We start from the raw sequence: 26,739 nt of genomic DNA on the forward strand, positions 1-26,739 counted from the left end.
ATGAGAGTGAGGGCGGAGCCTGTTATCTTTTCCCTGCCGTGTGCCCCCTGGCTAGCAAAGCGCCTGGCACACAGTAGGCCCTCGGTAGAGATTCTGGGAGTGGATAAATAGAATGTTGTTGGTTTAGAAGAGACACCACCAGGCCAGCATGTCCCTAGAGTCAGCTGGCTGAGCACACGGCAGCTTACGACAGGGGAAAGCAAGTCACAGACAGTGTCTGCCGCTGACCCACCTGCCCCTAAGCTTAAGAAAACACTGTGCCGCTGAAGGGCCCTGGACACCAACCTGAGAAACCAACATCCTGGACAACCCGCACATCTGAATAGAGGGGAAACAGGCGCTGGTATATTCATAAGTGACAACCAGTGGGTCAACGACTAACACCTGCGACCCACTCACCGGCTTCCTGAGCTGGTGGCAGCTTCCCTGCCTGATGGTGAGGAATGATGTGGGTGCCTTTCCCAGGCCTGGGAGACGTGCCCAATTCTTGAGGCCCCACAGGCCCCGCCCTGTGCCTTTGTCTTTCAGAAAGGCCGGGTGGGCGGGTCTTCCCTGCTTCTCAGCCCTGGGGGCCCCCCCCGGGGGCCCCCCCCCATGGACACACCACAGGCTCCGCCTCCAGCTGACCCCACTGTCGGGGGCCCTGTCACTGCAAGGTCTCTTTCCTCACCCCGCAGGTCCCTGACAGCTGTATTCGCCCAGACAGGGCGGGTCCTGCCCTTGAAAAGTCCCACGGATCGGGGAGCAGTGAGCACCCTGCCCCCACAGACCAGGTTAGGTCCTGGTTATACCCCTGCATGGCCCCCCGCACGGCTCCTCAGTGCCCTGTCACAACTGTGTTGTTATTTGCAAGTCACTCTTTAATACCTGGCTCCTCCGCCAGCATATAAACTCCAGGAGGGCAGGGATTAAGCTCGTTTCGCTCACTGATGTGTCCCCAGGGCCTAGCTCAATCACATTTGTCGGAAGAATGAACATCCAAACACCCCCAGGGGTCCTGACCTCCCTGCCCCCACTCAGTGGGCTGAGCTCTGGCTGCAGGTGCCCTCCTCAGCACCCCATCCCCATCCCCCACCAGCTCACCTGATCTTCCCCTGCCTGTCTCTCTCCTGTGCCCTGACCCCTGACGGGCTCACCTGCCCCTTGCTACCTCCTTCCTTCGGATCTGTCAGTGGATCCCTAGCACTGACAGTCCTCACCTGCCCTCATGGCCCACCTCAGGCACGTCCTGGTGACATCCTCAGCCCCACAGAGCTCCCCAGTCACTGCCCTGGGCAACCTGGCTGACCTCGGGAGCGTTTACCTTTGGAGCCCACCTGTTTCCCCCCCAACCAGCCTGCCTTGCTCCATCCAGGACTCTGCCCTGCCCCCAGGTGAGCTCCTGGCATGGCTGGCTTTAAAGTGCCCTGCCCCATGCTGGGGCAGAGGACTTGGGCAGAGCCTTCCCTGGCCTTGCAAACAGGGGCTGGGACCAGTGCATGCAAGTCAGAACCAAGGTCTGCTTCCTGGTTGGGAGGAAGACAGGACACGGTGGGGCAACGGTGGTGTCTTTGATAGCAGATCTTCCCATCACTCCCACCAACCTACCTGGAGGCCGGGAGACCAGAGTCCACAGTGCATGGCCATACTGGTGTGGGGGAACAGCTTCCCAAGTCCAAGTCCTCCTTCACCCAGCCTTCAGTACCATCCTCTGCTAATACCAGGGAGGCAGAAATGACCCAGATGCCTTCCCTGGATGCCCCTGACTGTCGCTGGCCAAGAGGACAGGGCATGGCTACCCCTGTCGCTGGCAAGTCTCCAGGATCTTCCTCCAGGGTTTCCCAGGATGGGTCACAGCGACTCCCCCTGCTTTACAACCCACAGGACCTGTCGGCCCAGGCCCCAGTCTGGGAGCCAGGGAAGGTCTTCTACTCGGCCCCTTTCCTTGCTCAGACACTTATCTTGTTGAATCTACATTGAGTCACATGTTCATAGACAACTGCCAGTTTCCTCCACTGGAATGCAAGAGCCTGAGGACCAGGGAAGGGGTCCTGCCTATTTTGCTCACCGCTGTATCCACAGCACCTAGCATGGGGCCTGACTTAATAGATCTAGTGAATAAACGAATAAATTGGTCAATGGAAGCACCAGAGACTTAATGGGGTCCCCCAGCAAGCCCTCCCTCAGGAGTGCCACCTTGCAGTGTTCGGGGGGTACACTGGCAGTCATGCGGAGTGTCTGCAGATGACCCGCTGGCCAGCTGCCAAACGCAACCATTGGCACTGGGCCACTGATAGCTGGCAAACAGAGCTCTAAATAGTCATGCGTGTCCGAAGACATAGGTAATAGGTGCTAGAAAACTCGTGAGTGTCAACTGATGGGTCATGTCCCTGTGGTTCACACACAGGCCTCCTGAGCTGACAGCTGCCTGGCAGTGAGAAAGGACGGGTGTGGCTTTCACAAGCCTGGGAGAACTGCCTGCTGCCTGAGTGCCCACGAGGACAGTCCTGTGCCTGTTAGGGACCTCAGTGGGATTTCCGGACTCCATGGCACACTCCGAGGGATGCACCTCCACTGCCATCTCTAGAAGGAGCCCTTCTCCCCACTCCCCAGGTGCCCACACGAGTGTGTCTACCCACAGCCGGCCAGGAATGCTCTAGGGCTCCATGTGCTCAGCTGCAGCCTCAGCCAGCCTCGATCAGGTGCAGACTGCAGCAGCCGCAGTGCCCTGCCTAGGTGTGTTGCCTGGGACATCTCTTCCTCACTCCCAGGGAAGCCTGAGTCACCGTCCTCTGGTTTGTACTCCCAACACCCCCTGTGATCCCCTTTGCAGCAATGATCAAAATCTTAATGAAATTTCACTTGTCTGATTCATTGTTTTTTCCTGGAGGGCAAGAATCATGTCTGCCTTGGTCACCCCCATCCCTAGTCACTGCCCCGGGTCTGGCACACTGTGGGTCGGTGCTGGGCTCAGACCCCTCTCAGGCACCATTTCAGACCCTCTGGCTCTGGCTGACCTCACACAGGTACAATCTGACAGCATCTCACCTCCACCCCCCGTGGCTTCCTGTAGACGCTGCTGCAGGGTCCTGATTGGCTCCCATGCCCCCTACACCAAACCCGGAATGCATGGAAGTTGCATCCAGTGGGTAAACCTGTTCCTCTTACCCCAAGACGTGGGCCTAGATGCACTCGGTAAGGCTCTTCCGGGGTGCAGATTCAGACTGAGCTATCGGGCAGACTCAGAGGAGACCTGCTTGATTTCGCGTCCTCGAGTTGACTTCCCCTCCTCGCTGCTCCGCCTCCCTGGCCCCTCGCTCTCTCCTGTCATCATGCTCCCTAACCCAGTGGTGGCACCAGCCAGCCTCAGGCTCCGCCCTCTAGGAGCCCAGGCCCAGGGCTGTTGAACTGATGAATGAAGGGATGACCCCCCATGGGGGAGGGGGAGGTGCACGTTCCAGCTGCTCCCTCTGGCCTCTGTTTCCCCCAATACTCCCTTCACCTCAAAGTGCTATTGCTCTCCTGTGCCTGTTTGTCTGGACCCCAACCCCCTGCCAGGTTCTTTCCAGGCCTTTCCCCAGGCTGGTCTGGGTTCTGGAGCCGACAGTTATGTAGTGACTCTCAATGGGGCACCAAGTCTTTCCTGAACCCCTCACCTGCTCACCTGGTCTTCCACCGCCCTGTCCCCCCAGGATTCTGACCTGCCCCAGGTGAGTTCTCAGCATGCCTTGCTTCCAAGTGAGCTTTCCCGGGTCACATAAACAGGGGTGTGGAGCTCTTCCTAACACCAGTGCACGTAGGCCAGAAATAAGATCTGGTTCTTGGTTGGAAGATAGGAGACCCAGTGGGCGATGGGGTCATGGCCTTGACCTTAGGCCCTCCCCTTGCACACTGCGGCTGGGAAGCCCACACTAGTCATGATCCCACAGCTGCGTCTCTGGGCAGGTGTGCAAATCATCAGTGCTTGCGCTGCGTGTGTCCGGCCCCCTGCCAGGCTTTGGGGCAATAGCCAAGTTCGATCCATCAAGTGCTCACTGTCTGGAAGAGTCAGACAGGGCACTTCCAGCTGAGCCACCCTCCCTGGTCTACACTCAGTGTCATGGGGAAGCAGAGGGGACACAGGGTGGTGGCAAGGCTACCCATGACCACTCCTGGTCCCCGTCTTGTTTCATACTTCATCTGGGTCCAGCCTCATCTATGAGCAGGAAAAATTCCTCATCTGGCCATACTACGGTGGGATGGACCAACTTAGAGATAAAAGAACTAATGGCTTCCTGCGGCCTGGGGGTATTTTCCCAGCACCTCTAGACCCCCTCTTGCCCCTTTCTCCCCCAGTATGTCAAGGGCCTTGGAGAGCATCCAGAACAGGATTCTGGGTCTCTGAGGCAAAGTCTGAGGCCAGGAGCACTCGAGCACCATGCCGGGTCTGACCCTGACCCTCAGGAGGTCTCGCTTGTGCCAACTCACGGACACTGCTCATTCTTCATCGCCCTTGACCTCCCTGCAGCCCGTGACCCTGACCCCTTCCAGGAGCCTCTCCTCCTTGGGCCTCTGTCACCCCGTGCTCTCCCGGGTCTCCTCCTTCCTCGCCACTCTTGCCAGCCCAGGTGTCTTGTAGATTGCTCCTTCATTCCTACTGTTCAGGGTCCCGCCCAGTCCTCCTCTCTGCGGTCCCTGAGCAGTCCCCGTCTCCACCTCCCAGGCTCCCTGCAGGCTGTGCTGACCACCCAAATGCTCAGCCTCCAGCCCTGCTCTCTTCTCCGAGTTCCCAGCCACAGGGCCAGCCACCTACCCGACCCCAATACCAACATGCCCAGAACTCTCCTTTCCCAAATCCTCGACTTCCCCAAGGGCTCTTGATCTGGGAATGCCACCACCACCTCCCTAGCTGTCCCAATTAGAATTCCTCCCACTTCCTCCATCCAGCCAAACACCAATCTCATCAATTCTACCCCCTTATCTCCTTCCATCCTTTCCCACCGCAACACTCTGAGTGAGACCACCATGCTCACCCCCACCCAGCCCAGTGGTGGCCTCCATGCTGGCTCCAGTTTGGCCCAGCAGCAGAGCGACTTTCCTCAAGTGCCAGGTTGATGTCACATCTTTCAGTTGTGTCCCATAGCGCTCAGGATTAAAATCAAACTCCTCAGTTTAGCACTCAAGACTCTTCAAGGCTTGTCTCTGGCCCCCTCCTCCAGCAGTAACTCTCCTCTTGGCTTTAGGCTCTCCACTCTTAGAGCTCTGTCCCCACATTCCCCAAGCAGGCTCCTGGGCACCTGGTGCCAGGGCACAGAAGCTCTGGATGGCAGGGGATGGGGAGTTGGTTCCTAGTATGAGAAAAGGCCAATATCCCAAGTAAAGTAAGGGGGTAGTACCTGGTGTGTGCCTCAGTTTCCTGTGAGTCTGATCAATGTGAGTCAGTTTCCTGGGGCTACCTATTTGGATTTAGTGGAGTCAGGTCTAGGTCCCTGTGGCCTAGCAGGATGACTACAGCTGATGGGCCACCCTCCCGCTGCCCTCACGTTCAATCATGGCCATATCTTAGACAGGGAGGCTGCCCTTGGAGGGAATAGTGATGAGCAGGGCAGCTTCCGTGTACTGAGCATTCACGGAGCGCTGGGCACTCTGTTGAGCATTTTGGTGCCATATCTCATTAAATCTTCCCTTGAACCCTGGTTAGAAGGCTCTTTTATTATCCCCATTTCATAGATGTGAAAATGGAGGCCAGAGAGGTTGAATAATCTTCCCACTGTCGGCAGAAATGTGCCAGACCCAGAACTTGAGCTCTTTTTTATAGGACTCTGGAATCATAAAAACACACAGGAATGATTTAAGGCACAGATGTGAGTAGAAGACTTTTGAGGAGGGGAATGTGAGAGCAAGCAGGCAGGGAATATGGAGAGAGTGACCTTTGGGAGGAGAGATGGGGGACGGCGGAGTCGTCACTGCTCTGTTTAATCATGTTAGTTGCCCCATAGTTCAAGGCGACTTGGGGATGGTGAGCGTGTGAGCGGGAGGCGGATGCCTCCTCTGGGTGCCCCGTCTTCCTCTACTGCCCTTGGAAAGCCACACGCCACGGGACGGAGGCGAGCGGGCAGTGTCTAGGAAGAGCTTTCCAAGTCCTGCTGGTCAGAGGCCCCATCCGGGGCGTTTGGATGGGCCCCGGGGGGCAGATACTCACAGAGGGGGGCATTCATCATTTTTATGCCTACGTTCAGATCCCTAATAAGGAAGTAATAATATTGCCAGGCCTTTACCACGCTTTCTATGGGCTAGTGAGGAGACTAATTATCTGACGACACTAATAAATGGTTATGATGTTATTAAAAATGGCACCAAGCTAGGATTAATAGGCTCATCAATTGTAGGGAATCGGGACTAACAAGGTCCCCTGCATGTTCTGTCAGGGCCCGCGGTCTTGATGGATACGGGGCTGCCCGAAGTGCCGCCCAGCTGTGCGGTGGACGCGGATAGGGCTACCCCCTCCCCCCGCTGAGGGGCAGCTCAGGAAGGTCTGGCTGCCGTTGGGTCTCTCTGATCACACCTCCTGGCCACGGCTCTTCATAGCTCTCGGGCCCCTGCAGCTGCGGTGGGTGGCGAGGCTGGCTCAGCCCCGCTCGCTTCCGCAGGTGGCCTCCGCTCTCCACGTGATCTGATCCCCTTCCCCCCCAGCCCCGCTCACCTCTGCAAACCACAGACTGAGAGCCCCCCACCCCCAGAGCCCCAGAATCCAAGGCCCCCTCACCAAGTGCAGGGGAGTGGGTAAGACGGAGATGCCTCCGGGGCCTGCCGACTAATTTCCATAATAATTATAGTTATTACTAATAACAGTGACAACACACTCCCTTCCATTTATACTGAGTTCTACAATCTAGAAGCTGCTTCCCCACCAGTTGTCTCCTCTGGGCTCACAACAAGCTGGGAAGAACACGGGGTGGGTGTCATTATTCTCACTGTCGGGCAGAATGACTGGAGCTCAGGGAGCTAAAGGGACGTCCTGAAGCCCCCTCCCCAGTCTCCAAGAAACAGCTGTAAGGATAAAATTAAAAAAAACAAAAAGCAAATACGGATACGGTGCCGCCTATGTAACGCACATATGCTAACTTCATCCTCATGACAATCTTATGAGGTAGTTCCGATTAATACCATTTCCCTTTTAGAGATGTGGAAACTGAAACACAGAGTGGTTAAGAAACTAGTCCTGGAACACACAGCTGGTAAACGGCTGAGTGGGAACCAAACCCAGGCCAAGTTCATGCTCTGTACCATTAGCCTCTCCTACCAGACTCCCCCGGGAGCCTGATTTGCCAGGGCCTTGGAAATGACTCCACGGGGCCAGGCTCTGCTTGAGCCGTCATGCCTTCAGCTCCAGCCTCCCTCCCACGTGCAACCTGCAAGGTCTCTGCAGGGCAGCTCCCCTCACACAGAGGCAAGAGAAGGCCCCAGTGTCACCCGCTCCCACCCTGGAGAGGCGAAGCCATAGTGACCCCCAACCTTTGGCTGGTTAGGGGTTACTGCACTTTTCAGCTTGCAAGATCTACTACACGAAACTTCCTCTGCCCTGGCCCCTGGGGTCAGGATGGCTCTTTGAGGGTCTGGAGCACAGGGCTAGGAGGCCAAGAGCCTCCGCAACTCCACCACTCTGAATCCCACCTCTACCACTTACCAGCTGAGGGCCTTCACCTTTCTAGTCTCAGCCTCCTCATCTGCGAAAAGGCTGTTAATAACAGTACGTACCTTGCTGGGCTGTTACAAGGACAAATGAGAGAAGGACCCTGTGAGGTCTAGCATGGGTCCGGTCCTTGCATCCCATGGCAGCTCTTTGATAGAAAATGCTTTAGGCAGGTTGAGGGCCCTGAGCCAGCATGTGCCAGTGAGCCGTGCGAATGGGGCCCCATCTGATTCTCCCAACAGCCTTAGGAACTACAGTGGTTGCTAATTATCCTATTTCGGAAATGAAGAAATTGAGGCTCATTGGAGGTTGATGAACTTACCCAGGCACACATCTAGCAGGTGGCAAGGCTGGGACTGGAATCCCAGGTCTACTGGACCACAGCCTGGGCTTCTAAGAGCTATGATGTGTTTGCTTATAGCATCTTACAAGGTGCCCTCGTACTGACCCTCCTATGGGCTGGGCCCTGCGCCAGTAGCGCAACAATCCTGTGGGGAGGGGTATTCATGCGCCCATTTCACAGATGTGCAAACAGCTCAGAGAGGTTGAGTGACTTGCCCCTGTTCCCACAGCTAATGAGTGAAGAACCGGACTCAGACCCAGGGCCTCCTGGTTCCTCCCCTGCTGTTGTCACCCCAGCCTGTGGCTTCTCCCTGTTTTTCTCTCAATATCCCAAGAACCCCAGGTCCCTCCCACTGGCTGCTCCCTCTCCCTGCCCTGCCCACTTACACACCGTGCTCCCCTGGGTCCCCTCCCCAGTCCTAGGCAGGGTAAGAGGCCGCCCCTTGATGCCTCCCAGTGGAGCCTTGCTCATCGCCCCAGGCCTCAGCTCCCCGGACCCCCACTGGAAGTTACTCAAGGTGGTGACAGGTTTATCTCTGTGTCCCAGAGTCTGGTGAAGTGCTTCGTGCTGGCACCTCATGCACATGGTTGGGACACGCTTTGGTGGCTCTGAAAGGAGCAGAAGAAGGTACTGAGAAGTGGAGGGAATCCTTTAGAACCAGCGCGTCGAAGCTGCCAGTGGGGCTGGCGCTGAGTCGGGCACGAGTGTGTCTGTACGGAGAGGAGTGAGCAGGGCAGGCCCGAGAGAGCTGGGGCACACATCTGCACGGGGGCGCCCCCGACCCCCAGGGTCACATCTCCCCTGCCCCCAGGCCCCCGCCTGCCAGGACGGCCAGCCCTGGTGCACACAGCGCTCCGCCAAGCCTCCCAGGGGTCCCGCCGGGCTTACGTGGTCGATGAGCTCCTTGATCATGCCGTTCCACTGGCCCTTGTCGTCCTGCGCCCCGTACTTGCCATCCTCCACCAGCCGGATCTCGTAGGAGAAGCCCAGGATGTGGGCCAGCTCCTTCAGCAGGTCGATGCAGTAGCCCTCGAACCGGTCGTTCCCATACAGGGTCCTGTCGGACTTCCGGAACATGACAAAGGGCTCCTCCTGCAGGGACAGATGGGAGGGGACTGCTGAAGCCTGGCGGGCAGGGTGGAGGCGGGCTTGGGCTGGAGAACCTAGGCCAGAACATGTGTTTTTACAAAACCACTGGGGTGGTCAGACGAATGGTCTGTTAAGCCAGGAGAAGGGAAGCACATTTCCTGAGAGCCAGCCTGGGGCCTCACGCACGGCCACCTACAGCAGCCCCTGGTACAAAGTGGGGAGCTCAGTAGGTACTTACGGATTTAAATGCCCAGCGGCTACAGAGCTAGTGAGCGGTGGAACAGGGATCTGAACTGGGGACTGTCTGATCCCAAAGTCTAGTAACACAGGGCAGGGTCCTTAGAATGTGGTCCCAGGACCAGGAGCATCCGCATCACCTGGGAACTTGTTAGAAAGGCACATGCCCGGGCTCCACCCCAGAACTAACTGAACCAGGAACTCTGGGTGGGCCCAGGGAATCTGTGCTTTTGGTAGCCCTCCAGGGAATTCTGATGTCCACTCAAGTTTGCGGACACTGCTGTAGAAAGCCCTTCTGCAAGTGTCTGCTCTGACTGCCCGCTCAACTCCCACTTAAAAGATTAGATCTACACACTCCCTGATACCTTTCTCTCTTTCCAAGGATCTCCTCAGTCCCTGCCTTAGGATCTGCCGGGTGACTGATTGCTGATAACAGTGACAGCTTGCGTTTGTCTGTGGCTGTGCCGGGGCCTGGTCAATCGGCACGTGAGACAATGCCTGCAGAGGTCCCGCAGAGCCCAGCAGGGCACCAGGGCTCAGCAGACAGAAGCTGCCATTGTCTCACTTAACCTTAACGCCAACCTCTTGGGGCAGTTATTAGTGATCCCATTTTATAGATGCAGAAAGGGGAGTTCATGAGGACAAGTGATTTGTGTGAGGCCACCCAGCTGGCACTGAGGGACGATCTGAACTGGGTTGACCCCAGAGTGTGAGTTCTGTGCCAGAGACCCTGAGCCCCATGGAGCCTCTCCCAGGTGAGCAGGTGACCCCTCAGGAAGGTTGCCTATGGACCTTTCTAGATCCCCAAATCAGGTCGAGAGCTGCTCCCCTTGCGCCTGCTCCTGGATGACAGCTCCAGTCTTCTTGGACTTGTCTGGGCCTCCTTCATCCGTCCCTTGCCCTGTCTCTGCCTGAGCTCCTCTGCCTCTTCCTGTCACCCATCACTCCTCACACCCACCTCAGCGCCCAGGTGTCGCAATGCCCCAAGCCTTCCGCTGGTGGGTTATAACCGTCGGCCGGCAGAAGGCATGTAAGCCGGGAAGCTCATGTCCACGTGCCCACAATAAGGCACACACCTGTCTCATTGTCCTCGCCACCGGCAGGGCCATTCCCTTGACCTCATGGGCCCCTGAGGTGAGGTGAGCAGTGGAGGCCCCAGTGCAGACCCTCGTCAGAAGTTCTAGGAGAGAAACTCGCCCGCAGCCTCTTGCGGGGCTCCGGGCTTCTGCTGTGGCAGGAAGGCTCGATTCTATGGGTTCTAGCAACACTACCTCTCAGAATCCCATCCCACCCCATGACTGATCCATCCCAGCTTTTCAGCAGTCTTTGGGATGCTTGAGAGAAAGAGCCAGGGAGTGTGTGTGACTCCCCAAGGGGTTCCCACCTCTCCAGGGATTCTGAGAAAACCACTTCTCAGTCTAATTGGGTAGGAAGGGGGATCCTTGGCAAGGCACCACGCGGAATCTAGTGCCTCTCACGCTCACCCTCTAACCGGGTAGGCAGCTCATCAAGGTTGGAGAAGAGTCCAGGTGGGGCCTGGGAAAGGCGCTGAGGCTGGACAGGGAACCTTGGCTGGTCCATACACTGCCTTTATGCAAATTCGTCTCTGGGCAGATGCTGCCCTGCACCCTGGCATGAGGCCTGGCGAGCAGGGCCTGGGTGAGATTTCGGTCCCAACTCATCCTTTTGGTTGATGCTCTTGTGCAGTGAACAAGCTGCACCACTGTACCTGGTGGCCCTGACTTTAGTTCAAGAGAAGAATTAGAGAGATGGTACCATCTTTTCCAGGGGACCTACCAACCACATACAAAATCCTAGACAAAATCTATCTTCTTTTGTAAAGTGTGAAAAAAAAAAAAAAATAGAACCCACCTTACAAGGTTGTTGGGAGGATAAAATGAGTCAATCAATGAAAAGCACTCAGAATAGTGCCTGGCAAATGTTAGCTGCCAATATTATAATTATAATTATTATTATTAATATCGGCATCATCGTCTTCTTCTCCTTCGGGTGTACTAGTTGTCCTGTTACTGCACTGACCTATCCAGACTGGAGACCACTCCCAATGTCATCAAAGGTTAAAGACCATGGCCAGTGGAAAACCATTTCAGGAAAGGTCCCTGATGTAGCTCACTCCCTGACCCTCTCTCCACGCCCCTCCCTAGCCCAATCCTCTAAAATTAGCACTTCATTTGTGAAGCCACCACAGCCCCAGAATCTATACATCTCCATATAAATACGCTGCCTTCGGAGCAGCTGTAAAATGCCATTAATTTCGGGAAGTGCTTTGCGGATGGCATACATATTTAACAGCCAAAGCCCAGAGCATTAAAATGGTGCTCGCCTTAGTAATGTGTCTCTAGACCTGCAACATTTCCTAGGGGGTAATTCTGAACTCCGCCAACTACTTATTCATGGACTATTTCACAATTTATTACTGGAAATGTCCAGACAGCCAATTCACAAGCTCTCTCGGCTGCTAATCGATTGCTCAGTGAAGGTGCCCTCAATTTCATAACTTCACGCTCTCCTATTGCTCTGGGAGAGCAGCCGTGGGAGCAGGGGTAATATTTCTCTTCAACAAGTCACAGAAAACAAGGGCCCAGAAAAATAACCGTTTCCAACTTTCCGTTGCCAGGGCTCTCGCTCTGGTTTCTCTACGATCGCTTACGTCAGTGCGAAAGCCAGGCCCAGTGCTGAGCTTCTCCCAGTGACAGGACCCATGGCCGTGGAAGAGGGGGTTCCAGGGGCTATCCCCAAGCAGAGAAGGATCCAGGGCTTAGCTACCTGAGAGCCGCATTCCCAAGCCCCCTTCCGAGTTAGGCAGTATCAACCCACATCCACACACACACGCACGCACACGTACGCACAACGCTCCTGGCACAGATATACCACATTCTCAGGGGTTCTGTCCGCTAGCCCTGCTCGGACCCTGGGCCTTGGCCTCTGCCAGTCAGGACCAGGACAGAGCATTAGGAGTCCTGTCTTCCCAGCAGGAGGGGCCTAAAATGGTCCCCTGGCCTGGGATGGTTCTCCCAGCCCACATTCTGGCCTTAGCTTTTTCCTTTCCCGCCGCTGGGTGCTGAGGGTTCAGCCTGCCTGGCAGCTGAGTCTATGTGGGTCGCGATGTGCACACGGCACGATGCACCCGCCAGTGAGTACTCAGACACCTGTGCATAGCCGGTCTCTCACCCGCACACACACCCACACGCACGCCGACTCCACTGCTCATATCAGCAGCCAAAAGAGCCCTGAACCTTCAAAAGCAGGGCCCCCAGGAGTGGGTCGGGTGTTTTTTCTCGGTGTGTGAGCTGAGGTTTGGGCAGATGAATTTTTCATGAGCTCAAGGAAGAGCGGAACCAGAACAGAGGCTGGGGCCGGGCAGAGAGGGGGCGGGGGAGGGCAGGCTTCCAGGCTTCTGCTGCTGCTGTTTCAGTCTCAGGAATGGGAAGGCTGCCTACAGCTCCGAAGGGCCAGAGAGGGTGGTGTCAGGGCTCTCTGTCCATCTCTCTGTCCAGGGCAAGGCATCTTTAGCATCTAATCTCAGGGTTCATGACAGGGGAGAAGAGCAGGTAGGTTTGGGGGCAGCCCACACAGAGCTGCTGCCTTCTGCCTTAGCCAGATTCCAGGGGAAAGAAAGGGAGGAGAAACCCCTCTCATCAGGGCTCTTGGATCCAGGCCCTGTTCTCTAGGGCAGAGTAGTTTGATGTTCCTGTACTGATACCCTGGTTCCTGTACCCTGGGATCTGCCTGTCACTCAAAGTGCTGTTGCCCTGACAACACGCTCCCAGACAGGCAGGGCCTGTGCTCTCAGCAGGAGGTGGAGGTCCTGCATTCAGACCGCTAAGCATGGGGCTGGGTTTTCAGCCACAGCAGCTGGGGCTGGGCCAGGCTGGGCCACTCCCCACTGCCTTGCAGCTGTCCTACAGACCCCAGCCTGAGACTATCCCCCAGGACTCCAGGACATGCAGACCACGCTAAGCCTTTTGGGAACATTCCCTGGAGTGTCTGGAGCATCTCTAGGTTTTTCAGGTGGCCCCAGACCCGTCCTTGCATGGAAGTGGGCATCTCTCTCCCAGGAGACTCTGAGGATACTTCCAGCTGGACATAGGGAGTTTCTTGCAGACCTTTGTAAAGGCTGTGTGTCACATGTTTGGTCCCCATTGGGGGACATTCCCTCCATTCCCCTGCCTCCAGAATCGATGAAGCTTCTCTCACTGCCCCACAGGGACAAGCAGAGCCGGCCCTTCAGTGATCTCCAGGCAGAGGGGATGGAGAGAGCTGAATTGTGGGCCACCCCCAGACCGTGTGAGTACTGACACCACACGATGGGGTTAAGATGGTTGGTGGTCCCATCCATGGGCAGTGGGAAATCTGCTTCAAGTGGGTCAGCAGCTGTGTCAGAGGTCAAGGCAATGGGGCCGAGGGGCAGGGAATTATTGTGACATCAGGCCCAGGAGCTCTGACCGTGGCCGAGGCAGGAGATGAGGTCGGCGGTCGATCTGGAGTTTTATGTCTCAGCAGGAGCCTACAAGGGGCTCAGGAGGTCGCAAACCCTAATGCCTTCAGGGATCAGTTGGGAAACAAAATTCTAAGCAGCAGCCAAGTGTAACCAATAGAGAGTGGCATTCAAATGCAAATTCAAATTTATAACATAATGCGCCCTGTGCTACAGATCACCTCTGTGGCCATGGCCAGGGGTGTCTTTGGTGGCGTTCAGGCTTGTGGCCAGAGCAGAGGTTTTCTCCAGAACTCTCACTCTGCATGTTGTGCTAAGCCTGAGCTCACTGGGGACCGGATCTGTAATCAATAATAACGAATAACACTAACAGCTATCACTTAGCACTCACTCCGTACCGTTTATACGTATTAATCATTCATCCTCTCAACTTCATGATGTAGGTAAGATCATTATCACCTCCCTTTTTCAGATGGAGAAACTGAGGCACAGAGCGGGTAAGTGATTTTTCAGGGTCACTCAGTAAGTCAGCAGGAAAGCCAGGATTCCACCCCAAAGGCGCGTGTTCTTAATCATCCCATGGCTCTGACCCTGTGTTCCGAACACACCGCATGTCCCAAAGGACTGCTGGGCTCGTGTCTGCCTGGATGCCCTGCAGCTGAGGGGTGCGGGACAGACGGAGCTGTGGCCAGGCTGTGGGCCAAGAGGGGCTTCTCTCCTTCCCTGGCCCCTGGGATGCCCGGGAGCCAGCTGGATGCTGGGGGCGAGCCCTCCATAGAAGGTCGGGGACCTTTGCAAGAAGCTGCAAGTATTGACAAAGAAGCTCTGAGTATTCACAGGTCAAGAGCATGGGGCGTCCGCCGGCTTCTTCCCCTGCTCGTGCAGAAGAATCCCGCGTGCCTCTGCAGAAGGGTTTTATGCCCTTGAAATCAGGCTGCCGCCATTTCAATGAACTGTAACCCTTTGCTCTTTCCAGGTGCTTATATTTTGCATGCTTTGGGAACGTGATCCTTAGCTGCCTCTCAGTGTTCAGAGTATTGTTTTGTGACTGAGTCGCCTTAGCTCATTCAATCATCTCCCCTCCTAATCCCTTAAATCAGACTGGTTTTACCTGTTTAAAATCTTGCCTCATGAAAAGTGTTTTATTTATATCTCCCGTTCCATGCGGCCCTGCTTTTAATCTTTTATCACCTTTTTATTATTTTATTTTTAACCTTTTATATTTTAGCTTTGTCACACTTTTATCCTCTTGCTTTTTGACATTTTGGTTTTACATTTTTTACCTTGCCTAGTCAGAGCTATAAATTATTTAATTTTTCGTCTTTCTTAATATCTTCCCTTTTTATCTCATTTCTTGTCTTCATTTTCTCTTGCTTATATTCCTTTTAACCTTTTCATTTTGTTCCCTCTCCACTCTCCTGTCTTTTCTATTTTTGTCTGCATCGATATTCCTTTAACTGCGCATCAGTCTTCACTCTCATCCCTTTGCGCTTGTTACGTGTTTATTTTTGTCTTTTACATTTTTTACATTATGGGTTTTTTCCTGTTCCTTTTGAGATGTTTTCACTTATTGGTTTTAGTAGTCTGGTTTTTATATTTGTTTAATTAACAAAAAGTTGATCAATAAAGTCCGGCAGGATGTGTGGTTGTTGGGAAGATGCTAGTATGTGGGTCTTGCCCCAAGGAGGAGGGTCAGTCAGTGTCTCTCCGGGCCACCTCCTCCTGCTTTCCCAGCAACTTGTCTGGAACCACCATGGGATCTCTGTCGCCTTTAACGTGGATCCTCTCAGTGATCATAACCCTGGGGGCTGGTGATGAAATTCACAGGCTAAAGTTCCTCTCTAGATGCTGACAGCACCCTGGTGTCTGCCACTCCCTGGGACTCCTGGAAGGATGGGGTTTCTTCCTGTCACCCCCCTTCCCATTCCATGACGTCCACCACCCAGCCACAGAGCACATACGTGGTGAGTTACCCCGGAGGGGAGGGCATAAGACCGTCCAATAGGGCCCTCTGAGCTGCCTCTGCAGGGACACAGGTGGGTGCAAACCCTGTCCGAGCACCACGGAAGGTTCCATTCTGGGGCAGCCTTACGTAACCCCAAATGGGCTGAGCTCCCTGCGTGCAGAGGAAAGACCTCAGCACATGGTCCTTACAGACATACATGCTTTGTTACAGTACACACTGACTAGAGCCAGACCTGTCCTCAAACGGTCTTCAGTCGGAGCCCACCGGGCTGTGATTGGGCTGCCTCCCCGCAGGATGCCCCGCTGGGGCCCCAAGAGCAGTGCTGTGTCCCTGAGAGGGTCCGTGCTGAGCCTGTGGGCACGCTGGGGCCTTCCAGGAGGGCCTGGTGCACACGGAGCTGGCGCAGCTCTGGTCAGCAAAAGGAGGCCGGTGGCCCGGTCTGTCCCCTGCCTACTGGCGAGCTCGAAGGTGCAGAGCACCTGTGGGAGACCCCAGGAGCCCCTTCTTGGGCTGGAAGGGGTGAGGAGTGGGGAGTGGAGAGAGGATGGGATGCAGTTCCATTCAGGGGCAGTGGCTGTGGCTGATGGCTGTTGGGACACAACGTTGGAGACTGTGGCATGTGTACAGACTCCCAGCACCCACTGAGCTCTCTGGGTGTGGCCACACCCCCACCACGTGTGGGTTGACCTGTGGGAAGGGCCTTTCCCTGGGAACCGAGTCCTGTTGCAAAGGGCAGTTTACCTCCCTTGCTGCCACCCCATCGTGTATCTTGCTCAGATGTTAGGGCCCACGGAGTGAGTGGGGTGAGAGGGAAAAGCACAGGGGCTCCTGCTCGTGGTCCTGAGCGGAGTTGCTGTGCCCCAGCTGCTCTCTGAGACCCTAAGCGTTTCCACCTTCCTGCAGTCCCACGGCCACCATCCTCCTGCCCCCCAGCAGCCTCGTAAGAGGTACCCCATCTGTGACAGCTGGGGGAAAGAGAGGTCTGTCCAGCCCACAAGGTCACCCACTCCAGGTGAGACAGTCCTTCCTGCAGGGGCTGCAGGCTCTTACCAGCACTGTGGTGACGATGAGTGACCTGTTTGTCAGAGAGTCCGTGACATTAGGGCCTCGGCCTTTGGCGACCTCCGTGATGTTGAGCCCATCGCCAGGACTCCACACCCCAACCTGGAAGGACAGACAGACAGAAAGCAGGATGCTGAGTCCTCAGTCTACCCATTCTTTCTCCATGTCTCCAAGCCCATCACCGTCCTCATCGTCTGCTGTCGAGTTTTGAACTGACTGTTCTGATGACAACCCTGCTGTTCTCCCTCCTCCCCCGCTGAGGCCTCCAAGGTGTTGAGTCTCCTGAATTCTGCAGCCCCCACTTGCTGGCAAACTCATCACAGCTGAAAGGGAAGGTACAGAGGGAGACGGTAAGTGCACAGACAGCCCCAGGGACCCCTAGGGCTGCGCAGCTGCTAAACGATGCTGGAGGGAATCAGGGGTCCATGGTCAATGCGAGGTCCTGCCCTGGGACATCTCCTGGGGAACACCCCGGGCACCTGGGTGCTCACTTATCAGGCCTCAGCCCCCGTCAGCTCCCAGGTGCAGATGCCTTCCAAAGCCCAGGACAGGGCCTGGAACGAGGAAGACGTTCACTAAACATCTGTGGACCCTGTAAAGGACAGTGAACAGTGTCATGTGCAGGAAGGCAGGCTGGGGCACGAGGCCGGCCTTGGTGGCTGTTTTGGGGGTGGTCGCACAGGAGAGGATGAAGCTCCCTGGGTTCACCCTTGGGTGCTGCTGGGTTTGAAGGCAGTTTGCTTTGTGGTTTTACTTCTAAACTGGCAGATGCTCCGGCCAAGGTGGCATAATCTCTCTCCCTATAGCATCCTTATTGATACCAGGCCTGAGGCTAGAGGGGGGGAGGGAAAGGTCAAGTTTACAAATGATCCTAAAGCCCTGGGCCTCTTAAAGGTCCTTTTTGACCCAAATCAACCCAGCTCTGCCTGATCTCAGCTCCCCTCACCCAAGGAAGGCTTCAGCATGCCCACTCTGTCCTTGGCCCAGTTGGGGGGTACTCAGGAAACTTAATCAATTAAACAGAGAGGCCGAATGCAAACATCCCATTAAGAGAGCTGTGCAAAGCAGATAGCAGAGAGACATGTAATTATGCTTGGGTAATTCTGCCTTAATCCTCCCAAAGCCACCGGCTGGAGCTGGCTGGATCAGCTATGACCCGGCTTAGCAAACAGAAGTGATAATATGAGAGGCAGAGTGGCCGTGTTTGGGAGCTCTGCATCCCCCTCAGGGTAGGATCTCTGCCTACGTGGACCACCCAGGGCCACAAGGGGAAGAGACAGGCAGATGGCATTGAAGAGGCTCTTCTCTTAAGTGGGCCAAGCTCAGAGCCAAGTTAGCACGAGGGTGGCTAGCAGAGCACCTGGGGAAGGACACACTCAACAAGCATCTGTCCAGAGGCTGCATGGACAGCAGGAACCCTCACCCCGTCAGGCATCCACTGAGCTCCGACTGCATGCCCTGCTAGACACCAGGTGCTATGGGGCATGCGAGTACAGTCAGGACTGAGGAGGATGCAGCCTGCAGAGGCTCTCTGCTCACAATCCAGGTGGCTGTGACCAGAAGCCTCTGCAGGCCAACCTTTGTCCAGGGATAATGGAGTTTTTCTTGAGTATTAGCTATGGTCAATTTGTACCAGCTGCCTGGAGGGCTGTTGGGAGAAGGATGCTGCAGGTGGGCTCAGGTGGAAAGAGTGCTCCAATGGTCAATCACTGATGCCTGCGGTGGCACAGAGCGCGAAGTGGGGACATGCATGCCATTTCATTGCCCTGCCTCAAATTCTGGGGCTATCCCCAGAGATGGGCAACTGAGAGAGCAAAAATGGGATAGCCACTTGAGTGAATATGGCATTCATCATAGACTGCCAGAAGAGGAAGAGTCCTCCCTGTCACTGCAGGAGTTTAAATAGAAGCTGGAAGATTCTTGATGAGAACTCACGTAGTGTGTATAGGGTTGAATCAAGTGGCCTTGACGATCTTAGGTAGGGAGGCCACAGCCCCTTTCCCTAAGACTGATGCTACATGTGGCATGAAACAGTGGCAGAGGAATGGTGAGGTTTCCCCAGCCCTCCCCCTGTCTCAGAGTGGCTCCCAGGAGTCGGAGAGAAACTCAGGAGTGAGTGACAAGAGTAACCATGGCCACAGGTACAATGACGCCAGCGCTGGGCCAGGCAGAGCCAGGCTCGTGCCCGAGTGACAGAGGTCACATCCCACAACCAGGGCAACTGCACGGTCAAAGACCTGGAAGGACAGGAGGAAGCGAGTGTGAATGGACCATGGTATGCTTCAGGGAGCTGCACACACCAGGCCTGGAGAGGCCAGCGGGGGCATTTCTTGGAGGGTCTTAAAGGCCCAGGTGAGGGGCTGAAGCTTAATAATTCAGCCCTGGGGAGCCACAGGCAGTTTCAGAGCAGGGTGCGCTGTGCTTGGGGAAGCCTCATCTGTGTGTACACTCGGGATGGCTGGAAGGCTCAAGACCCAGGGCGAGGTGTTAAAATAATCCACATAAGAGGCCTGAGCCAGGGCAGGGCAGGGAGGAGAGAGCAGTCAGAACCCTGAGGCGCGGACGCACCAGCGGAGGCCCCTCCACTCTCCTGGCCTCTGCTCCCTGCGTTTTATACACCCCGCCTTGCAGGCTTGGAGAGGTGCCACAGTGGCTCCCGGGCACCAGCCTGCTAGGGCAGAGTGTGGCTGAGCCCCCAGACCCCAGGTCTCAGGGAATGCCAAGACTTGGGGACTCACCTAAAATACCCTTCTGAGCCCAGCAGTCTGACTCTGACAGCGTATGCTGGGAAGGTGCCCAGCGATGAGGACTGGCCTCACTGTAACATTTCTGTGTTAGCCAGATGGGAGGCCCCAGGCAGGCCTGCTTTCCCCCTCCAAACTCTCTGCAATCACAGAGGCCTTAGGAGCCTTCGTGGGAGGGCTCAGAATCTACATGCTCCAACCTCTTTCCCAGGATAAGAGTCACCTCCTGTCTCCCGCACAAGCAATCGCTCTGTCTTTGCTTAAATGCCTCTAGTGACAGTGAGCTCACTACTCCTCAGGATGACACTCCCTGCTGTCTGTCCTTTTGCCCCATGACATCCCTGTGGGGACTCAGAGATAGTCTGTTCCCCCGTGAGCTTTCTGTCGTGTTTCCCAGGCTAAGCATCCCCAGCGGCCCACGCTGAGTGTCTGCCATAGCCCGGCCACTGGCCGCTGCACCCTCCAGTCCCACCAGGTCTTCCTGTTCTCTGATGGGCCCACAGAGGCACAAGCCACATGGGATCTCGTTTAGCCCTGGGCGGGGCAGCTGGATTAGGTCTTGCGCCTGCCTCTGGGCCTCTGCCTGGGGTCTGTCGTGGGGGATTCGAGAAACCCCTGCTCCTCCCCTGAGCCCACGCACCTTCTCCAGCCCATCTTCTTTCAGGCTGACAATGTCCAGATCAAAATCTGTCCGCAAGCCACTCGTTTTGTTGAAAACAATCCGTCCAGTTAATCCTTCCCATTGAGCCTGCGGAGGGGAGAGGGCAGAGCGGCAATTCCTTGGGCTCATAAATCATCATTCGGTACAACTGTACAATGCTTCATTTTAATTACTCCTTGCACTGATACTGTTCCCCCAAGACCATGATTAATTAATAATCACCTCCATCATTGCTCGGGCTGCGGTGCGAGCCAGCGATTTCCATAAATTCTATTATGCTCTTTAGCCAGCTTTACATTTGCACCTTCCCGTGTACAACATCGATCTTGGATGTGCTCAAATGAGCCCCCGCCTCGAAGTCACAGGAAGAGGGGGCCCATGTCAGATCCCCGGAGAGGGCAGGGGGCTAGGCGGGCAGAGGTGGGACAGGTGAGATCCACCCAGAGGCAGAAAAGCCAACGGGCTGAGCTGGCCCTGGCTGTAAAACCAGACACTTGGAACAGTCCCTAGAGAGGCTGGGGGACCAAGAAGGTCGTCACTTCTACGCCCCAACTCCAGCTCCAGGCACATGGTGGCTAAGAACTCTGGGGTCAGAAGGCTGGGTCCAACCACAATTAGCTGTGTGACCTTGAGTGTTTCATTTCACCTCTCTGCCTCAGTTTCCTCATCTATAAAATGGAACTAATAACAGTTCCCATCTTACCAAAATGCAATGAGGGTGAAATGAGATAAGTCATGTAAAACATTGAGAATGGTGCCTGGCACAACTTGAGCCCTGAATAAATGGTAGCTTTTGTCATTTTTAAATTGTCATTAGCTCCACTAACACACAGAGCGGCAGGCAGAGGTTAGGGCAGACCTAAGCTGAGAAAAGCTCCATCTTCTAGATCAGGGGTTGGCATACTCTGGCTGGTGGGTCAAACTGGCCCCTGCCTGCTTTTGTAAACAGTTTATTAGCTCACAGCCATGCCCATGTGTTCACGTATTGCTGTGGTCGCCTTTGCGCTGCCACTGCCGAGCTGAATATTCGAGACAGAGACCATCTGGCCCACAAAGCCTAAATTATTTCCTATCTGTCCCTTTACAGAGAAAGTTTGCTGACTCCATGCTAGATAACATCTTTCCTGTGAGCCGAGAGCACTCACTGTACAAAGCACTTTCACACATTCATGTCACACAACCTCGGCAGCAGCCCTGGGCCATGGGCCAGGGAAGGACCGTGCTTCCCATTTTACAGACGAGCAAGCAGGCCTGGAGGGGGCCATGGGTCACGCAAGCTCACAGAGTAAACAAGAGGCACAGCCAAACAAGAAGTTGGGGTCCCAGGGCTCCACTCCTCAGTCCGGACTCACTTCCCTCCTCTCTCTCCTCCAAGAGCGTAGGACAGCAGCCAGAACACAGTTAAACACACGAGCTTTCTGTGTCTGGGAGAAGAACAAACCCCACACGTCCTGGAGTCCTTGGGAACAGAGGTGGACTTGGGAGCAAGAGGAAGGGAGAAGATCTGGGGGATCCCAGCCAGCCTGGGCCAGAGAAGGGGTGGGGAGCAAGGGAGGGTATCCCGAGAAGGGGCGCGGGGCAGTGGAAGGTCTGAATGGCAGAAACCTGGCCCCAAGTCCTTGCTCCGCCACACTGTGTCCTGCTCCCCAGCAGACTCTGAAAAAGGCTCTGTGGCCTCTCCCTGCAGAAGCTCCCCAGCACCCCTGCACACACTCACAGTCCGACCCGCAAGTTCACGGGCCCGCGGATCCCGGGGGTTTACCTATGGATCTTCAACTAAAACCCTGGCCATCTCCAGGCATTTGGGCCACCCCAAGGTACTGTACAGTGCTCTGGATAGATGGGCAGGGCAATGGGCGAACGGGTGTACTAACTTAGGCAGGGCAACTCCCTGAGGAGCCCAGGAGGCCGTATGGCAAAGGAGGTTAGACACTGGGCTTTACACAAGCAATCTAACCTTTCTGAGCTTCAGGAAGGAAGACATTACCTACTTCACAGGTATAAAAAGCGGTGTGCAAAGTGCTTAGCACAATGCCCGCATATACAGTCACAACTAAGTGGTAGAGATTATTATTTCTCCTTTGCTGCCTCCACCTGTGGAGCTCCCTTAGATCAGGGAGGGCTGGGAAGTTGGTCAGAGAGGGCTAGGATCCTTCCCTGCATGAGCTCACTGAGCTCTCTCTGTGATCCTGCTAGTGGGTGTCACCATCGCCCCCATTTTACAGACGTGGACACTGAAGCTCAAAGAGGGATTGAACTAGCAGGTCCCAAGTATTGGTGAGGCAGGGCAGATTCTCCTGCTGCAGTAGCAGAGCCTGGGGTCGTGGCACCCAAGGAGGGGTGGGGAGAGCTTCCATGGAGCCCAGGGCTTGGGATCAAGGGCTTGAGGACAGAGATTAAAAGATGCATCAGAGAAGGTGAAAACCACTGTTTATGACTTCACAGGGAGGCTCAGCTTCCCTCTGGCTGGCTCCCCAGTCCCTCTGCCTCCCCACCCCTCGGCCCCCACGCCCTCAGGCTATCTCCCGGCCCCCAGGGGAAATCACAGCAGGTGCCTTCAAGCCTGCCTCTGGGGGAAGCCTTCCTGCCTGTCAGCCACACAGGAATTAAATGCCAGCAGGTGCACGGCCTGTCTGTGGGTGGGTGGGCAGGGCAGGGCAGGGAGCGCTGGCGGCTCCTCCCCGTGACATTTCCCAGGCCGCCTGCCCCCTCTAGACACCGCTCAGGACTTGCTAAATGAAAGATGCTTCACACGTTCTGAACTCCGGCCTGGTATTTTCCAGCTCCTCTCGGAAATGCCAAGTCTTTAAAATGATTTACTGTCACACAGTCAGATGGGGAGATGGGCCATTCGGAAACGGTCGGAAGGAAGGCTGTGTGAGCTCAGGCAGGCTACCTGGGATCTGCGAGGCCAGCCGTGGGACCACGGACAAGCCACGGGGCTGCTCTGGGCCTCCGCGGCCCTACCGTGGAGACAGGATGAATGTTTCTGAAAGGACCCCGTAACGGAGTGTGAGTGGTGGGGGTCATTCTTCGGGCCCGGGGCCAGGTACGCCACCTAGGCCAGCCAGGGCTGGAGGGAGAATGGGGCCCCCTCTCTGTGGTGGGCAGTGGTGCATCTGCTCCCCTCAGGGATTCACGGCTGAGCCTCAAAAATCCCAAGGGGTAAGGGGTGAAGGGTGAACGGGGAGGGTGTTCCTGCAGCAATGTGGCCGGTAGACCCACTAGCTGGAACTCCACCATCGAACAGGAAGCCACGGTGACAACAGTAGAGATGATGGAGATGACAGTGATGGCAGCCAACATGCTCAGCGCTCACTATGTGCCAGGCACTGTCCTAAGAGCATCACAGGTACGGTAACTCAGGAATCCTCACAACAACCCTGTGACACACATGCGATTGTTATCCCCATTGCACAGAGGAGGACACCGAGTCGCAGAAAACTTGAGTCGCTTTTCCAAGGTCACACGGTTAAGTGGTTTTGCTGCCAACCACTTTCGTCTGGCCCCTAAGGGTCCCAAATCTCCCCACTGAGTCAGAGGAGGGATCCTGGGCAGGGTGGTGGCCTAGGTCACTGAGACACTCATGGTGGCCTCTGGTTGCTCAGCTGGGGGCCTGCTAAGGAGGGAGGTGCTGGGGCTGGGAGTCAGGGCCCAGGGTCCCCGAGAGCAGGCCCCCGATCGCCAGCCAAGGGCCTGCTCAGGACATGGGACACTGGGACGTCCTCTGCAGGTGTGACGGGCCAGATGGGAAGGGACTGCCATGGTCCTCCTGTACCAAAGCTGCTGGTACTGGAGTCCCTTCCGGGGCGAGGGACCTAGAGCTGAGGACGTAACGGATCCCTCACAATGACTGTCTGCCAGGCGTGGAGACTGACTCAGGGATGTTGTGTGACTTGTCTACAGCCACACGGCCGGAAGAGGTACATATGAGATCCAAAGGCGCATGTGTCAAGCTCTAAAGCCTGTGTCTCATCCATATTCCTTCTAATGTTGTTTTAATCCTTGTCCTTGGCCTTATCCCAAGCAATGATGAACCTGGGACCTCGGGGAAGCTGCCCTGCCCCCTAGGTGAGGTGGGGAGTTCCTCTGCCTTTCGCGCTCACAGAGCTGCCTTCCTGTGCATACGGGCTTACGTCCATCGGTGCCAGGACCGGATGAATCCCACCCCTGCCCCAGGCTGTGAGCTCTGTGCATGCAGGAGCTGTTCTGGTTCAGCCCCGTTGGGCCTCTGGTGCATAGCTCCATGCCTGGAACCCAGCAGTCCCTGACAAAGAGCCATTGAATAAACGAATGCATTCCCAAGGCAGCCCGTGTCATTTCTGGTCCATTGTGGTTGTTAAAGAGATCGGCCATCCGGAGCCCCCCAACTGCCCTTGGTGTTGCCCTGGACACGGTCACTCCCTCTGGCCCAGGATAACCCTGCCTGGATCTCGTCCTCCCAAACCTTCTTCATCTATCATGTGCTGGGATTTGATGCTGGCCGGGTCCTGGGCCAGGTGCCGTGCACATGGTTTTTCACTGTCTTCCTGACAATCTTTGAAGGCAGGCACTCTTACTGTCCTAAACTGAGGATCAAAGAGTTAATGGTCTCACCAAAGTCACACAGCCAGTTGTGATGGAGCCAGAATGCAAGTCCAGGCCTTGGCTTCTCTCATCCATAAAATGGGAACAATAAACCCTGCCATCCAGGGCTCACAAGGACAAAAGCAGATGAAGAATCTTTTGAAATTAAAAATTGACATTGTGTTTCCACGGTCATCTCAGTGGCAGGACAGACTCCCCGTTCTCTGGTTTCTCTAGAATCCGTGCCACGGTGCCAGGAGAGCCGGGTCCCTGTGGGCCCGCGGTGTGAAGGTGAGTGTGTGGGGTGGGCTCCTCTGCCAGGCACTGCACTGGGCACTTTCCACGTGGCCTCTCAGTTTGTCTGCACAGTATTCCCACGGGGCGGGCATGCTTCACACGCCCATTTCACAGACGCGGGGCAGCCCCAGCAAGGCTCTCCAGCTTGCCAAGGTCAGACAGCCGGGAAGGAAAGACCCTCATCCGAGCTTTAAAGCCCGTGCTATACCCTGCTGACAATGCCGACCACCTACCGAGCACGTGTCATGTGCCAAGGACTCACGCCCCTCAATACCCCTAAGTCTGGTCCTATCATTTTCACCCGAGGAAACTGAAGCTCAGAGATGTGAGGCAACCTATCCAAGTTCATATGGATTAGAAATCGGCTCCGTCTGACTCCCAAACCAGGGCCCTCGACGGCTCTGCTGCCCTGGAGCACCCACAGCCCCAGGGAGACAGCCCCAGGGAGACAGCCCCAGTGGGGGCGGCGGGGGCACTCACCTCCTTTATGAAGTTCATGAAGCGGCCGCCGAAGCGCCAGGCCTTGTGCCGATGGCACTGCAGGGAGTTCACGGTCATCTGGGGTGCCCGCTGGTAGCAAACGGACACGATGTGGACGGCGTCGTACAGTAAGGCCGCGTCAGTCTGGAGGGGAGGGCCCAGGGCCTGCCTGAGAGCGGATCCGGAGCCCCTCCAGTCCCCAGCCTGCCTGTTCCACCCCCCCGCCCCTCTCCAGCCACAGGGACATGGTGTCCTGGTGAGGGACATGGGCCCCTGGGGCACTAGAGGTGACCTTGTCCATGCCTCTGTTGAGAGGCCAGGCATGCCTGACTGCTGCCCTGCAGACGCCCACATGCCCCCTCTGCAGCTCAGACCTCCTCCTGCCAGCCCCTGCCACCCCACCCGGCTGCCCCACGCTGCTGTTACCTACGCCCTGACCACACCTCTTCTCCCTGCCTCCTCAGCCCTCACACCTGCGTGTCACAGCCTCAGGTCCACCGTGCCCAGGATCCCTGGGCCTCACCCCTGCTCTCGGTGACCATGTGCTTACAGGCCTGGGTCCCCACCAGATAGGGCCCTTGGGGTGGAACTGTGTCTGCTCTATCTTTGTGTCCCCAGCTCCAGCCTGGGTCTGGCCAATACGTGGCAGGTCTCAAGGGGAGAAGGGGTGGAGGGAAGACAGAACTGGGAGGCAAGAGAGAAGGAAAGGAGGCAGGCAGGTGGGGCGCCCCCGGAACCCGCCCCGGCCGCGGTACCATCATCACTCCGTCCAGCAGGCCCGACTCTGCCCGGGGAGCCGCCTGCAGCCGCTCCATGGACCACTTCTCCACGATGGCCGAGACGTGGGGGTTGTCCACGTTGAGGATCCGGAAGCCGGTCAGGTTCACCCCCGAGTAGCGGTAGGGCTCCAGGTCTAAGGCGTAGAGATCCTTGACAGAGAGAGGTTTGTGTAGGCGGAGGCGTGGCCCTGCCCTGTGCCCCAGCCCACTCCCGCCCCTCCAAACCCAGCCCTGCGGGAGGCTAGGGCTCGCGGAGCAGTTCTGGGAGCCCCCCTAGGAGCATGGCCCTGGAGTCTGACTCAGAACTGGGGGCTGCCAGCGACAGACCCTACATGCAACTGGGGGCCTCAGCCTGTTTCTCCATCTACAAAACGGGGATCACTCCCCTTTCGGGGACCCAGCAAA

General features: G+C 56.2%; 1 protein-coding gene across 2 annotated transcripts in view; it reads right to left on the bottom strand.

Moving 5' to 3' along the window:
- The window catches only part of GRIK3 (glutamate receptor, ionotropic, kainate 3), a 219,119-nt gene that overhangs the window by 29,797 nt on the left and 162,583 nt on the right, over positions 1–26,739 (bottom strand). For both annotated transcript variants that reach the window (XM_012642245.1, XM_012642244.1), the window contains exons 6-10: positions 26,311–26,484; positions 25,556–25,699; positions 20,192–20,299; positions 16,796–16,909; positions 8,883–9,086 (exon numbers count right to left, since the gene is read on the bottom strand). In XM_012642245.1, the coding sequence (XP_012497699.1) occupies positions 8,883–9,086; positions 16,796–16,909; positions 20,192–20,299; positions 25,556–25,699; positions 26,311–26,484 (744 nt within the window). The remainder of the gene's footprint in view (positions 1–8,882; positions 9,087–16,795; positions 16,910–20,191; positions 20,300–25,555; positions 25,700–26,310; positions 26,485–26,739) is intronic.

Source organism: Propithecus coquereli, unplaced genomic scaffold (genome assembly GCF_000956105.1).
Source record: "Propithecus coquereli isolate 6110/MARCELLA unplaced genomic scaffold, Pcoq_1.0 Scaffold178, whole genome shotgun sequence".
NCBI classification, from domain to species: domain Eukaryota; kingdom Metazoa; phylum Chordata; class Mammalia; order Primates; family Indriidae; genus Propithecus; species Propithecus coquereli.